The sequence below is a fragment of the Rutilus rutilus genome (assembly GCF_951802725.1).
Source record: "Rutilus rutilus genome assembly, chromosome: 12".
In the NCBI taxonomy this organism is placed as follows: domain Eukaryota; kingdom Metazoa; phylum Chordata; class Actinopteri; order Cypriniformes; family Leuciscidae; genus Rutilus; species Rutilus rutilus.
In genome coordinates this window covers 21,125,725-21,141,397 of record NC_140217.1, presented here as the reverse complement: position 1 = coordinate 21,141,397, position 15,673 = coordinate 21,125,725, and the positions used below count along the sequence as shown (strand labels likewise).

General features: G+C 36.4%; 3 protein-coding genes across 4 annotated transcripts in view; 2 read left to right on the top strand and 1 right to left on the bottom strand.

The window, feature by feature from the left end:
* stx8 (syntaxin 8) overlaps positions 1–15,673 on the bottom strand; it is a 614,579-nt gene that overhangs the window by 269,134 nt on the left and 329,772 nt on the right. The gene's annotated exons all lie outside the window — the stretch shown is intronic.
* On the top strand, positions 182–11,317 carry gga3a (golgi associated, gamma adaptin ear containing, ARF binding protein 3a). 2 transcript variants are annotated; one of them, XM_084426887.1, is made up of 17 exons: positions 182–303; positions 1,115–1,199; positions 1,515–1,590; positions 1,677–1,775; positions 1,921–2,044; positions 2,158–2,255; positions 3,001–3,081; positions 4,003–4,140; positions 4,217–4,298; positions 5,164–5,274; positions 5,441–5,683; positions 7,329–7,414; positions 7,546–7,709; positions 8,072–8,331; positions 8,446–8,615; positions 8,791–8,901; positions 10,208–11,317. In XM_084426887.1, the coding sequence occupies exons 1-17, from the start codon at positions 264–266 to the stop codon at positions 10,316–10,318; spliced, it is 2,079 nt and encodes a 692-aa protein (XP_084283013.1). In that variant the 5' UTR covers positions 182–263; the 3' UTR covers positions 10,319–11,317. The 2 variants fall into 2 exon arrangements, with proteins under 2 accessions (XP_084283013.1, XP_084283012.1); XM_084426886.1 differs by having other exon boundaries at positions 8,069–8,331.
* On the top strand, positions 11,441–15,326 carry sumo2a (small ubiquitin like modifier 2a). The gene is made up of 4 exons (XM_084426885.1): positions 11,441–11,538; positions 12,463–12,591; positions 14,673–14,744; positions 14,839–15,326. Exons 1-4 carry the CDS (start codon positions 11,518–11,520, stop codon positions 14,899–14,901), a joined length of 285 nt encoding a protein of 94 aa, XP_084283011.1. The 5' UTR covers positions 11,441–11,517; the 3' UTR covers positions 14,902–15,326.

The following is a 15,673-nucleotide window of genomic DNA, read 5'->3' as shown; positions in this document are numbered from 1 at the left end:
TTTTTACACCTTATTATTGTTTTATAACACAAATGATATCTTATATCATGAAATAAATGGGGTGAAAACATTTGGTTACAGGACTACTATAGGGGGAGGTAAATATATTTGTGAACAGAATATTTCATCATTAACTATTTACATTAAAGAACTTCGCTTCCTTTCGGAAGACCACAGGCCACTGATTCACACAGAGGCACGAGAATGTCACATGACGGGCTTGTTGTGTAGTTCCCTCTCGTCAGTTATGCATTTGTGTGATCATGGCGGATCCGGAAGGAGAGTCACTGGAGTCATGGCTAAGTGAGTTTTCATGCTAATACATTACCAGAATATGGTTTAATTTTACTCTGTAGAGTCTTTAAGAGACAGAAAACAGTCATATCCGGATGCTGTTTGTGACCAGTTGTTTTCTCATGTCTTAGCGTGTCTGTGATATTGACAGGTCATGAGGGTTGGTTGGTTGGATGGACTGACCCATCCTAGCCAGCATTTTAGGGTATCGTTGATGCGTTTAAAGTCGGCAGAATATTTGGTTCCAACGCGTTATGCCCCTAAATGTCTAGGTTTTGAGACACGTAGGCAGTAATTGTGATTAGCAAACTCTTCTGTCATTCACCAATCATTTAAACTCTTTTTGAACGGCTGTTGTCTAAACAGCTGTAACTTTGCACTTATTTATTGTTAGCTCTGAAACAGGTTCTGTTTTAAGTAGAAAATCAACCATTTTGTCTTGAACTTCCCACGTTGCATAGTTCACACTTTAAAAAGTGCCTTGCCTATAGCATACAATCTGCCTTTGAAGTTGTTTCATTATCGATGAACTTAGCGACACTGACACATAGTGAGCTGAATTGAATCAATACTAAACTAAATTTAGCTAAATTAAGTTGTTTTCTTGTTTATTATTGTGAGGCTGCTTTGAAACGATTTTGTATTGTATAACATGCTATAGAAATGTGACTTGATTTGGATAAAAGTATCTTCTACGTGCATAAATGTATTATGACATTTGTTATTTAATAAATATGTTCATTCAAATGTTTAGCAGAAGAAGAGTAAAAAATAAGATTTGAATTGATTTTCATTCAAAAAAATTGTTTTTTCATGTTAGACAAAGCCACCAATCCGTCAAACAGACAAGAGGAATGGGAATATGTCATTGGGTTCTGTGACCAAATCAACAAGGAACTTGAAGGGTATGTTTTGTCTTTTTGAGCATCTACACACTACGTGACTTTTGCCTCCGGTTTACAGTCTGGAGAGGAGTCGATGTTAGTTGCTGAAAATCAGAGCCAGTCCTTTAATGTACGATGCCCAGTTTTTCCCCTGTAACCATTTACAACATCTGCAAATGTATGATCAAATCTGTTCAGATTTTCAAAAGGCTTTGTTCCAGGCTTGAGCAGATAAGATAGGATTCTAAGTTAGGATGATTCTGTAATAAAGAAACTATAAAGTTTGTGTTTGTTCTTACAAATCACTGATTTGAGAATTGTGTCTGTAACTTGCAGCCCACAGATATCGGTCAGATTATTGGCACATAAAATCCAGTCACCACAAGAATGGGAGTCATTACAAGCACTAACTGTGAGTTTATCTCCTTCAGACCAAATATTATATGTTTAATAAAGTGACTGACTGACTGACTAACTAAATTCAGATTGTTCTTACAGGTTTTAGAAGCCTGCATGAAGAATTGTGGGAGGAGGTTTCATAATGAAGTTGGAAAATTTAGATTTTTAAATGAACTCATTAAAGTAGTTTCACCTAAGGTAAGTTAAGTCAAACTCTGTCATCATTTACCCACCTTCAAGTTATTCAAAACCTGCATGAATTTTTTTTTTGTCCAACTTTTTAGGTACCACCCATTACAGACACAATACCTCCATAATAAGTTTGCCCTTTTTTATCCTGCAGTATTTGGGAGACAGAGTATCCGAACAAGTGAAGACTAAAGTAATAGAGTTGCTCTACAGCTGGTCAATTGCTTTACCAGATGAGGCAAAGATCACAGAGGCCTATCAGATGCTAAAGATGCAAGGTTCTTTCATCACAAATATAAACATTTGCATTTATAAGAATCTCACCTACTTATTTTCTGTCTTCCTATTTTGCTAGACTGTCTTGTTTAGTCTTTGTCGCATTCTTTCTTAGGTATTGTAACAGAAGACCCAGAGGTTCCTGTAGACAAGACCCTTGTTCCCTCGCCAAAGCCCAAGAATCCAGTGTTTGACAATGAGGAAAAGAGTAAGGTGAAGAAACACATTACAGTATTAGAACTTAAAAAAAGATTCCCGGTTCAGTACAATTTAGGCTCAATTGACCATATTTATTGTATAATATTGATTATCAGAAAATTGTTTCAGTTTGTCCCTTGTTTTCTTTATCTAAAAAAAGCAAAAGTTACATTGTCTAGGTTGAGTGAGGCACGTACAATGGAAGTGAATGGAGCGAATCCATAATGTAAATGTAAAAATGCAAATTTTTTCAATTGTTTAGCCACAAGACATAAACAACATGTGTTAATATGATTTTAGTGTAAGTTACTTACTAACCTTTTCTGTGAGAAGTTACATAAAGTTGTATGATTTTGTTGGTGTGATTGATAACAGATTAATGCTAAACAAATTCAATGAGCATGTGCATACAAATTATGCAGTGTTTAAAAAAATCGGCCGGTACAATTCTGGTGGCAATTCTTGCGTCACTGTACGCGGGCCCTCGCGTACACATAAAAAAACGATGTATACTTTGGGTTTTAAGGCCGTAAATCACCAAACCATAAAATGCTGCTTTAAACAACTTAACAGCTCAAAAGCTTTTTTTAAAAGATATTTTAACAAGAATCAAAGGGAGTCCTTTTATGAAACGTAATCTCCTTTTAAGTCCAAATGCTGCTGACAGAGCTTTACTTGTATTGAACCTAGAATATTATTTTAAGGGTAATTGTTTTGCAAAATTGTAAAGCATTGTCTATCTATAAACATTTCCTTGCAGCGTCTTGCGGAACTTCTTAAGAGTAAAAAGCCTGAGGATCTTCAAGAAGCCAACCGCATTATCAAGAGCATGGTCAAAGAGGTAAGTGATTAAATAATCTTGTGCTTTTTTTTAATACAAATACTTCACTGACAAATGAACAAAGTAAATCCTTCAAATATCTTTGAAAAAAAAACAGGAGCCAGTTTTTTAGGAATGTACTAATTGTATTCATGTCGTTTTGAAAAACACATTTAAAAAATAAAAAAATGACTGTCATGTACACAGTAAAAAAACAAAAAGCAATAACATTTGCTTTCCGACATGTCATTTAGTGTATTTTTTTGTTGCAAACATTATATATTATTATGTTTTTGTAGATGCACCACATGACAATTTCATAAAACATTGTCATAAAAAGGTACTTTTTTTTATTAAGGTATTTTAAGAGACTTGATATTATTTAATTATTCAATATTAATCTGATATTATTTGTTGACACAGCCGTGAGGGTCTACTATGATGTGATATAATTCCTATTTTAAGTTGGGGGGTTTTCTGCATGTTGATTGCATGATTATTTTTAAGCAGGTTTATGCCGTTTTGTTAAAATATAGTTTTGTAAGAAATAATGGTAGCACTTTATTTTACAGTCCTGTTCCCCATATACATACTATGTACTACTTATTATAGTTATTACAATAACTGAGTAATAACTAGGTACTAACCCTGAACCTAAACCTAACCCATGTAGTTACCTTAGCCAACTTATTAACCAGTACTTTCTTAGGTAAGTACACTTTAAGTGCATGTACAGTCAAATAAATTGCACCCGGAATAATAATAAAATATTATACCAAAAAGTATCAGTTTATTTTAATTCAGAAATTGAAAGCATGCTCATGGTAGAAGTGGTGTATTCAAGTCATGATTACCTTTTTGTTTACTCCCTTGACTGTTGTGCTTGCAATGATTAATATGCATTTTTTTAAATGGCTTACTGCCCTCTTACTTTGCTTTCAGGATGAGGCTATACAACAGAAAGCTTCCCATCGTGCCAGCACCCTAGAGGAGGTGAACAACAGTGTGAAGCTCCTAAATGAGATGCTAAGTCATTTCAAAAGAGATGAGTCGACACAAGCAGACAAAGAACTTCTAACGGTGAGCCCTTTTAAATCCAGTCACTGCTAGACTTGCATTTGTACGTAATTGACCATGTGCAACTGTATGTTCATAGGATCTTTATAATGACTGTGACAAACTTCGAACCGCTGTCTTCAGACTCGCCACCGAGACAGAGGATGATGACAGTGCCTTAGGTAATACATTAGTAAATAAAAACTAATTTAGGTCTTAAAGGGTTAGTTCACCCAAAAATGTCAATTCTGTCAGTAATTACTCACCCTCATCATGTTGTTCCAACCCCGTAAGACCTTCGTTCATCTTCGGAACACAAATTAAGATATTTTTGATTAAATCTGAGAGCTGTCTCACTCCTCCATAGGCTTCTAAGGGACTGAAACTTGCTGGCCCAGAAAATGTATTAAAGACATCGTTAATATAGTCTAAGTGACTACAGTGGCTCAATCTTAAGTTTATAAAGGGACGAGAATACTTTTTGTGCGCAAAAAACAACAAAAATAACGACTTTATTCCACTATTCATTTCCTTCTCTCTGGGCCTCGAGTTAGTTCACGTAGTGTTTTTGCTGTCTGTGTTGCACGTCACCACGTAGGCTCACTATTGGACGACGCTGGTCATGTGTGTGATGCGTGTGACGTACAACACAGAAGCGCTGCGCTAAAACACTTTATTTAAATAATAAAGTTATTTTTGTTTTTTTTTGCGCACAAAAAGTATTCTCGTCGCTTGATAAACTTAAGATTGAGCCACTGTAGTCACTTGGACTATATTAACGATCTCTTTAATAACTTTTCTGGGCCAGCAAGTTTCAGTCCCTTAGAAGCCTATGGAGGAGTGAGACAGCTCTCAGATTTAATCAAAAATATCTTAATTTGTGTTCCGAAGATGAACGAAGGTCTTACGGGGTTGGAACAACATGAGGGTGAGTAATTACTGACAGAATATTTTCATTTTTGGGTGAACTAACCCTTTAAGCCAATTAATATATTAGAACCAAATAACTCCCTCTCCTTTACATGTACTTTGTGGTCTTTGGTGCAGGTGATATTTTACACGCTAGTGATGATCTCTCACGTGTAATCAATTTGTATAAAAAGATTGTTGAAGGACAGACCATTGTGATTGACATACCAGGTTCATCAGCCTCAAAACGTATGTATTATGTACCAGAATTGTTACAATTTACACATTAAAATGTTTTTAAAAAGATTTAGCATACTGTATCTGAATTATCCAAAGCATGGTTTTGCATGGTTTATGAAACTACAAGTCTGAAAATACAGTTCAATGTGAGTTTGTTTTCTGTTTTTCTGAACAGACCCCAATGACGGAAGCTCTTCTGAGATTTTGATTGATTTGGACTCGGGGTCCCCTTCACCCCTCAAACATGTTTTGACTCCACCCCAGCACTCGGATTCCCTTCCTGCTGACCTCCTCACACTTGCAGCTCGGCCTTCCTCTTCCAACACGTCCTCTGGATCGTCAAGTTTCCAAATCAGTCCTCCATCAAGCCAGCTTCCCAGCAGTCTTTCTCTTCTGGATGAAGAACTTGGTTCATTAGGTAAAGATGGCAATGTATTTTGCAGTGTATGATGTGTATTTTATTTGGAATGTATTTAACCCCTTAAACCCGAAGTGTACTGCTGGCGGTTTACTAAGCAACCACTGAATGGAATAACAAAAGATTAAGTATAATTTTAAAACTTAGAAACTCAGCTTTTTAATGCTAATTTTGATAATCTCTTAACGAGTGCTGAGCAGTCCCTCTAAAACCGAGTGTACTGCCTGCCACCTTGCTAGGAAAATATTAATAATAATATTTTTCTAAACTACTGCCTTGATCAACACAAAATAGGTGTCATTTGAAAGCTTAGAGTCTGAACTTTACAGTGCATGTAGCATATTCGGTGCATATATGCATAACAGTGCATATTCGATTAACTCCTAAGTAATGCTGTTATTTGCTGATAAATAGAAAATAAATGTTTTCATAATTTATGAAATAATTTGTTGTACTATGTACTGCAATATGTCAAAAACATCATACAGCTCAGATAGTCATGTGTCATCTAAAAAGGTCTCACGGAGTAGAATACAACAAGCATAATTGTTTCGGGCTTTGACTAAACTTGAGCGAGTTACCCATATGTAAATAATATACGGATGCGGCATTCGTCACGTTTTTGCTCGTAACTTCATAACTTCGTAACATGCTCCGATTGTGGAAAATGGCACAGCATTATTTACAGCAGATTCTCACGATTAAAATCAACATAATACATTGCGTTGATCACAAGATATTCCTCATGGAGGAACAATTTGAAAAATGCACTAAACAAGGCTACATTGGTTCCAAATGCTGTAACTTTTGATTACTTTATGCAATTCCCACAAAATGCAGATGCAGCTCACATGTAGAGGAACTTAAAAAAGGATTTTCCTCCTACCTTATTTTCTTCCTGAGTTATTACGTCAAATACGAAAGATAGGTATTATCAGCAGTTTCTCAGCATGAGAATGTCCTAATGTAATTTATATTTTCTAAAAATTAAAAAAGTGTTCTATCAAACTATGCCTACCTTTTGACTCTCCTTGCTGTAGTTTTGGAGTTATGAGTCTTTACGTTTGTGTATGTCACTCAGAAAAAACAACTCTTCAGGGCTTAAGGGGTTAATATAAAATTGAATACACCACTGTTCAAAAGTTTTAGGCCAATATTTCCACACTTTCCACATTAAGCAGCACAATCATTTTTTAATAATAAGAGGAAGAATAAAAAGAAGAAGAGAGAAAAGTTTCTTGAGCACCAAATCAGCATATTAGAATGATCTTGTTTGGATCATGTAACCTTGAAGACTCATATAATGGCTGCTGAATATGGAGCTTTGCCTTTTTACAGATTTTATTTATTTATTTTTTATTATTAAAACAGTTATTTTAAATGATAATAATATTTCACAAATGAATGTGTGTTTTTTTTTTTTACTGTTTTTACTGTCAAATAATAGCATTTTTATTATCAAATAAATACAGCCTTTGTAAACAAAAATCGTACTGACCTCAAACCTTTGTACAGGAGTGTAAGTATTATGTATAATATAATATAATTTTCTATAGGAGTGGGTTCCAGTTCAATAAGTAAGAGTCATCCATTTTAAGACAATCTCAGTGTTTAACACTCTTGGTGTTAACTGACTATTTTTCAGGCCTTGGTAGTCTGGACTCAAAATCAAAGAAGTCAGCAGAAAAGAATACAAAAGAAGCTCAAAGCAATCAGTGGATTTCTTCACAAGTAAGATTACAGTGCAATTTAAATGTATAATGAATTTAAAATGTGTGCTTAGAGAGTCTGCATTTTATGATGTTTGATATCTACCCATTAACATTTTCTTTTTTGTGTCTTTTTTTTTTTTGTAATAACAGACTTCTAAACCAGTGATTGACCTCCTCTTCAGCTCTGCTCCATTAAATCCTCTAATCTCAACAGCGCCACCTACCTCTGAAGCTACCTCAGTCACAAGCTTTGAAAACTCCCTCCAGCAGAGCAGTAAAGACTTTGCCATGCTGGACCTGGACAAGGCTAATAGGTAGTGAGAGAATAAGTAGCAATAAAAAATTAAAAAAAAAAAAAAACATTTATTCTTTTTATTTATTACATATTAGAATTACTTCTGACAGCTTATGTGACACTGAAGTAATGGCTGCTGAAAAATTTAGTTTTTTTTTTTTTTTTAATATATTCTAGAGAGGATTGATGCCATTGGTAAATGTTAGTTGTTCTGAGATGAAACAGTTTAATAATAGCATTAAAACAGGGAAGGAAGGAAGGAAAGCGGCAGAATGTGCACACTCTATTATTAGAGCCTTTTATTGTGATCAGAGAACTGCTTGTGAATTGTCTCGTTCCATTTAAATACAACTAATTGTTTGTTCTTTCTATATTAAGCAGCCAGTCCAAATATTCAAGCTCGGGCGGCAGAGAACTTAGAGCTTGGGAAGAGAACATTCATCCTGCATTAACCACATTCAGTTTTCCTGCTGGAATAACACCAGTGCCTTCTGCTGTATCCTCTGCCAAACCTCAGAGCTTCGCCCCAGACAGCCCTCTCTTTAGATCCCTGTCTCCAACACTACCCACCAGTCACTCACCCTCGGGCTCAGACATCTCCCTAAACACTGTCTTTGTTCCACTGGAGGCCATTAAACCAAGTAAGGCCTATAAATGAATATGGGTGCTGTGAGATCTATAGCAGTTATTCTAGACTTAATGACTTGCCTGTTATGGTAAGGCTTAGAACTGTTTTTCCCTTTATGTTTTCACAGGTAAGGAGGGTCCAGTGACAGTCTACGATAAGGATGGTGTTCGTGTGTTGTTGCACTTTGCTACTGACCATCCACCTGGTCGCCCTGATGTTCTGGTGATTGTGGTGTCCATGTTGAACACAGCACCACTGTTAGTGAGGAATGTAGTGCTTCAGGCAGCTGTGCCAAAGGTGAGATTTTTAATATTCTTCTGAAGTGTATGGAAGCTAAAAGTAGACAGTTATTGTTTTGTGATAGACAAGCATTTTTTACTTTATGGATTTTGCAGTTCTTAATTGCTTTTGGTTTCAGATGGTTTTGATTAATGAATTTTTGACTTTTACTTCTGTGATTTGTAATTGACAGTCTATGAGAGTGAAGCTGCAGCCCCCTTCTGGAACAGAAATGGTTCCCTTTAACCCCTTCATGCCCCCCAGTTCTATCACTCAGATCATGCTCCTGGCTAACCCACTGAAGGTGAAGAAAGACACACACATACACATTTACTTGTCTATCTAAATGAGGACATTCCATAAACTTATATCATTTTTATGAACAGATAGTTATAAATACTACAACTTAACCTTAACCTTAAAAGAAATCAATTCTGCTTTTTATAAATAGACATCCTCAAAAGTTAGTTTTGTTAGATTTAGCTCACTTCTGGGTGAGAATTTGTCCAAAATATGGTTTGGTAGGTACGTCACTAGACAACTGTCTCACCCTTAACATCACATTTATAAAATACATTTATATTATTATTTATATTGTTTTTTTGTTTTGTTTTGTTTTTTGCAAACTTGTTAGAATAATGCCTAACCTTGGAAAATAAATTGAATATTAAATAATAAATAACTTTCACAGTCATGTTCAGTTTTATTTGACTTATTTTGAATAAGTAATTGCTCCAAAACCGCTAAAAAAGTACATCTTTATAGTATGAATGTGTGTAATATGAATGTAATTTGGATGTACTGCATCCGCCATGCTGTCAGTATCATGTGACCTACCAGCGTTAGTTACGTGGCTTCACTGCCATTTATAAATCCTCTCTTGTGGCCTCATGGGAGAGTAAAGTGTCCATCGTTTGCACACTTCAGAATCCCGCCTGAAGTAGGTCGTCCGGGTACTTTTTGCCTACTCTTCTACGAATACTGTGAATTCGTCCATACTCCTTTTGTCACATATTCTTTTTTCCTACTATATAGTAGGGAAGTAAGCGATTTTGGATGCAGCCTCTATTTCCATGGTTCATGATTTAATTACGCACTTAGTTATGTTAATTAATTACCATTCCCTTGTGTAATAAGCTCTGAGTTCTGTCGATTCCTGGTTGGGTGTTAATCGTCTATGATTTACGCAATTTGCGTTTCTCGTATGCTGTTCCTGTGATCCCCTGAGTATTTTGCATTGTGAATAAAGACTGTCTTTTTGTTTCTTCTTCGTCAGTAACTGAAGACAAGGGTTTTTGTTTTTTTGTTGTGTTTTTTTATTGTACAAAACAATATAGAGTCACACCATTTTGTATCGCTGAAAACAGGTTAGGTTATAGAATGCTTTTATATGGAATTTCTTGAATATTTGAAATGTTTCATCACTGAAAAGTCAATTGTCATGTTTGTCACCATATTTCGAGAATTGCTACATTGCTAATCCCTGCAATATTAGTTATTAGATTGTTTTACTTGTGGCCATACAAAGAAATTATAAATATGTTTACATGATAAAATGTCTATGATAAACTCAATGACTGCGTAAATAATTGTATGTGTGTGTTTTTCAGGAGAAAGTGAGAATGAGGTACAAGCTGACATTCATCCTTGGAGAGCGACAGGTCACAGAGTCTGGAGAGATAGACAAGTTCCCTCCAGTGGAAAGATGGGGTCATTTATAGCTGTGTAAGCACTATTACTCGTGAAGAGAAATGGAAAACACGGTGTGCATCAATGAGCCTTCGACTGTGTCTCAAAGATATGTTGACACATTGGATGTTACATTTATAAATCCCAATCTGTGAGTAATCCCCCAGATGTCTTGATATGCTGGTCTTAGGTACTCATTAGGTTCTGTTGTCATTAACATAAGCATGTTGCTTATAGTAATGGGTCATTTTATTGTTAGCCACCACTTGACAATTCAGCTCATTCAGATCACTGGACAGGTTACAATTTTTCTATCCTTTAATCTCTGTTCCGTGATGTGATGCACCAGTTGTGTTAGAGCCTATGTGAATTCTGAATTTATTGATGTTATTTCTGAGTTTTACATATTTATTTCATTACTATTTATCAGATTATTGGTGTTTGACATGGCTGGCCTCACTGGTTTAAAGCCAAGGTTACTTTGTCTTGCGTCATTTAGCAGAAACTCAGCAGATAACAGTAATTCACACAGGGAAGTGTGGAGGGGAAAGGAGTGTGCAAAGCATACTTGACTTCTGTGTTTTTGGATGTAAAGTTTCACTTTATTTCCTTTTTTACACAACTGGATGGAAATCGCCTATTTGCAGAGTTGTCAGATTTTCTTTATTTTTGTGTGTGTGTAATTGGACAGGAGGCTGGTTTTGATGTTTTACATGACATGTTTTACACTTCATTTTAGGGTTATTACAGATGCAATTATTTATATGATAAAATTTGACTTTTAAAAGATGTGTTTGCGAATTTTGTATGGCTTTTGTTTTACAGCAGATGTCTCAGTATTATTTTGTTGTACTGGATGTGTCCAGGAGCCTATTCTAATGATTATTAATTTGACTTGTAAATTATTTTGAAGAAGAGCTTCACAAATATTCCAATGATACTGTTCTTTTTAGACTCAGTTAAATCTACAATTTAACATTATGTATACTGTTTTAAAGACAAATAAATATATTGTTTTGAACAATGTGGTATACTATGTCTATCAGTATTGGTTGCTGTTGGTTTTGTCAAATCATTCACACTCAGCTTTGCTGCTTAAATGCAGCTGGGGATATTCCTGATTTTGTCAAATCAAGGGGAGGATGAGGGTAATGGGATTCCGGAAGTGGACCCTTTTAAATGTCGTCATTTCCGGCGGCATTACGCGCGTTCGTGAGAGGCAGAGGCAGTCATGGCAGACGAGAAGCCAAAGGTGCGTGTGCAAGACTCTTTATAAATGTTCTTATAAGCACGACAATTCTTTGTTATATGATTAATGGGGACTTTTCTGAGTTTATTTTCCTCTCATTTATTGGTCACGGATTCAATTTCTTTGTGAAATGGTGATGGTTTTCCATAAAGCTAACGCGCTAATTATCCAGTTCGCTAATGTGCCTCGCACCTCATACACACGGCAAGTGATAAGACAAAACTTGTAGTAAACAAAGCACTGTATTTTGGAAGCGCGCAGGGTCCATCTGCAGTTTCTCGCGAGCTCGCTGACTGTTCGCGCGCAAAGCTCTGGACTCGCGAGTTAGTACCGACAGTGTAGACTACAGCGTGGATTTATTACAGACGCGTTGTAGGAGTTCTGTTTGTGTATTTAATCTTATATCGAAAGACTTATTTTTTTGACAATAAAAAAAAAAAAAGTCGTGTTGTGCGTGTCAAACCTGTACTGAGGAGCCCCAGCCACTGCACGTTTTTCGTGTCGCCCTCATCTAACACATCTAGCAGCTAAATCAACTCATCAGCTCAGTAGTAGAGACTTAAATGAAGTGCGAGTGATGAGCGAGATACAAAATGTTCAGTGGTGGGTGGGGGTCCCTAGAGGTGATGATACACAGGGCAACTTTTTTTTGAGCAATGTTGCTGGGCAATCTAGCCGAGCGATTGTTGCTTGGGCACTTTACCATTGAAAATGGGCAATACACTTTTGTTTGTGTTTGTTTTTTTCACTTATTAGCGTTGCAAACCCTTTTATTGAACTGAATTCGTTTGTGTTCCTGTCATGATTCCAAGGTGCTACAATCTTGTACCATCCAGTTATGCGCTCTACATAATTGTGGCCAAGCATGTATTTATTTAGCTGTTGATGTCTGTATTTATGATAACTGTATTTTACTTTTCATTTCAGGAGGGTGTAAAAACAGAGAATGACCACATCAATCTGAAAGTGGCTGGGCAGGATGGCTCAGTGGTTCAGTTTAAAATCAAGAGGCACACACCCCTCAACAAACTGATGAAAGCATATTGTGAGAGACAGGTAAAATTATTTTATTTGCATTTACCTTCCCTTACAGTAACAATCATCCTTCCTTTAAGTGCACAGGTTGTCCATACTTGCCACTAAGAGATGGGTAAAGATGCGAATGTCTGGGAATAATTGGTTATAAGTTGGATATAAATCTCATCTGTATAAGGGTGATGGAAACATAGCTATTGGTTGCACATACATACTATATGTATGTGCAACCAATAGCTATGTTTCCATCACCCTGGTTTTATGCGCATTTTGAAGTATTGCATCAGAAACAAGTGGTGGAAAAGTTTTTATGCTTACTTGGTGGTCTTTGACTAGTGCAAAAAAAGAATTAATGAGAGAGAAACGCATTGGCTGAATAAATTCTGATGGAGTGAATATTAAACCCCCGTGACTAATCGACTGTTTCGAATGGTGTTTTATTTTTATTTAGTGTTCGTTACAAATACCACCGTCATCCGCTCAAACAACTAGATGGCAACGCACTAATTCTTTTTTTTTTTTTGTGAACTTAGAAAAGATTCGCTTCACGTTTGGATGGAAACCCAGTTAATGAGCTTCCCTGCCCAACATTATAATAAATATAAATAGTCTGGTTCAGTATTCACTGAAAGCTAGTCCAGTGTCACATTATCAGAGTTCCTCTGAAATCTTGTCTAGATCTGCTCTGGGGAATATTATGTATGTATGCATGTCTGTGTGTGTGTGCAGAAGCATGATTTACATGCTCACAGCTGCACATCTGTGCATTTTTCAGCAGCAGCATGTGTAGTCCGCCAAGACCAAATACATCAACACGGTCATATCCTTTTATACAGAGTTTCTCAACTCACATCTTCAGGAACAACCTCCCAGAAGGTTTTAGATGTTTCTGATTTTTACTGAAACTTTAAAATCTCAGCTCAGGATGGTCCTAGCTCCTTGGAACAAAAACTGATCTCTGAAGCACATAAAAGGGTACATCTATTAACATTTTCCACATTATTGTTTCCTTAGTCTTAAAGGGATAGTTCACTTTGAAATTAATTTTTGATATGTTTTAGCTTACCTCAAGGGCATCCAAGATGTAGGTGTCTTTGTTTCCGCAGTAGTTTTAATTTTTATATTTTTAGGTCAAACCGTTCTTGTCTGTCAGTCATATAATGCAGGTCGATGGTCACTGGCTCAAAACACAAGCACAGAGTCCAAATTAAAACAATTCCCCGTCGTCCAAATTAAACAATTCCCCATCGTAAGTACACATTGATGGCCTAAGACACGAAACGAGCGGTTTGTGTGAGAAAACGAACAGTATTTATATCGTTGTTATCTCTTGAAAACAGCACACGTCCAAATGATCTGAGGGCGCGGGCGGGTATAGATATATACATAGATGTCGCCTTGGCTACGGTTTCGTTCCAATGAACTGCAGTAGCGAAGGCGACATCTAGTGTATACATCTATACCCACCCGCGGGCGGGTATAGATGTATACACTAGATGTCGCTTGGCTACGGTTTCGTTCCAATGAACTGCAGTAGCCAAGGCGACATCTATGTATATATCTATACCCGCCCGCGCCGTCAGATCATTTGGACGCGTGCTGTTTTCAAGAGATAACAACGATATAAATACTGTTCGTTTTCTCACACAAACCGCTATTTTCGTGTCTTAGGCCATCAATGTGTACTTATGATGGGGAATTGTTTAATTTGGACGATGGGGAATTGTTTTAATTTGGACTCTGTGCTTGTGTTTTGAGCCAGTGACCATCGACCTGCATTATATGACTGACAGACAAGAACGGTTTGACCTAAAAATATCAAAATTGAAACAACTGCGGAAAAAAAGACACCTACATCTTGGATGCCCTTGAGGTAAGCTAAAACATACCAACATGTTATTTCAAAGTGAACTATCCCTTTAAATGCCAGAGCAAGGGATAGTAGAAATATAGGGAAAGTCTGAATTCAGGTTGATCGGGATTCCCCAATCAACCTGAATTCGTCATTTGGCAGGGCCTTTTCTTCACAGTATTCCACTTGGATGTTATGTGTCTAAAGCATGCTTATCGAGAAGTCAAGTCAACATTTGGTCTGTTCACAGGGGCTATCAATGCGTCAGATTCGGTTCCGGTTTGATGGGCAGCCAATTAATGAGACTGACACACCAGCTCAGGTACAGTCGCTGATATGACCAGTTCTGGATGTCACCATGCTTAAGGTATTCATATCATTCATAGTCTTTCTTTTTTTTTTTTATCTATTTGCAGTTGGAAATGGAGGATGAGGATACAATTGATGTATTTCAGCAACAGACTGGGGGCCTGATGTAAATAACTACCTCTGCCCTCCATCACCATGTCCTCCTTTCTGTCCCCTGCATTTTTTTTTTAATAGGCTGACCTCCCTCCACCTTGCCAAAACGTGTGCTCTAAAATGCCCATCAGCTCTCCCAAATCAGATGAATGGCTTTCTTAAAATATTTGTGTAAACGCTGATATATTTCATCAGATGTTGACCTAAGAGTGTTAAGACTAAAATGCTTTTGATCAGTCATCAGATTTGGTATATAGAACTTTAGTCAGTGTCAGTTCTAAGGTACAGTTTTGTTTGCTCAGAGCCGTTGGACTTTTTATAAATATTTTATATGTTGGTGTATTTCTCTTTTGTACTCAGGCTAATTTTATTTAGTGACTTGTGTTGTGAATTGAAATGTTGATAAGATTTTGTGTTGGAATAAAATTGTTTTACAAAACCACTTGAGGCTTTTTGTTTTCTTTTTTACCGGTTCATTATTACATTTAAAAAAAGTAGCAACATCGTTAAATGGGGCATTGTGTTTCCACTATTCTTTTTAGATACAGTTGTGGTTTACATACACATTGTAGAATCTACAAAATAACATCATAAACATGTTTTTAGTGCTCCCTGAATAAGCAATTTCACAAACCAAATGTTTACAAATTGAGACAAAACAAAAGCGGGATAAGACTTCAAAAGTGTACATATGCAGTTAATTTTTTTTTTTTTTTTTTTTTTTTTTTACCAGAAGAATCTGGCACATTTGGTTTTCTAGCATCTTCTGCATATATAAACCCTTTCCAA

Coding starts and splice junctions, on each gene's coding strand:
- gga3a (XM_084426886.1), top strand. CDS start 264: ATGGCGGATCCGGAAGGAGAGTCACTGGAGTCATGGCTAA. Junction 7,415..7,545: donor ATCAGTGGATTTCTTCACAA/GTAAGATTACAG, acceptor TTGTAATAACAG/ACTTCTAAACCAGTGATTGA. Junction 8,332..8,445: donor ACTGGAGGCCATTAAACCAA/GTAAGGCCTATA, acceptor ATGTTTTCACAG/GTAAGGAGGGTCCAGTGACA.
- sumo2a (XM_084426885.1), top strand. CDS start 11,518: ATGGCAGACGAGAAGCCAAAG. Junction 11,539..12,462: donor TGGCAGACGAGAAGCCAAAG/GTGCGTGTGCAA, acceptor TTTTCATTTCAG/GAGGGTGTAAAAACAGAGAA. Junction 14,745..14,838: donor AGACTGACACACCAGCTCAG/GTACAGTCGCTG, acceptor ATCTATTTGCAG/TTGGAAATGGAGGATGAGGA.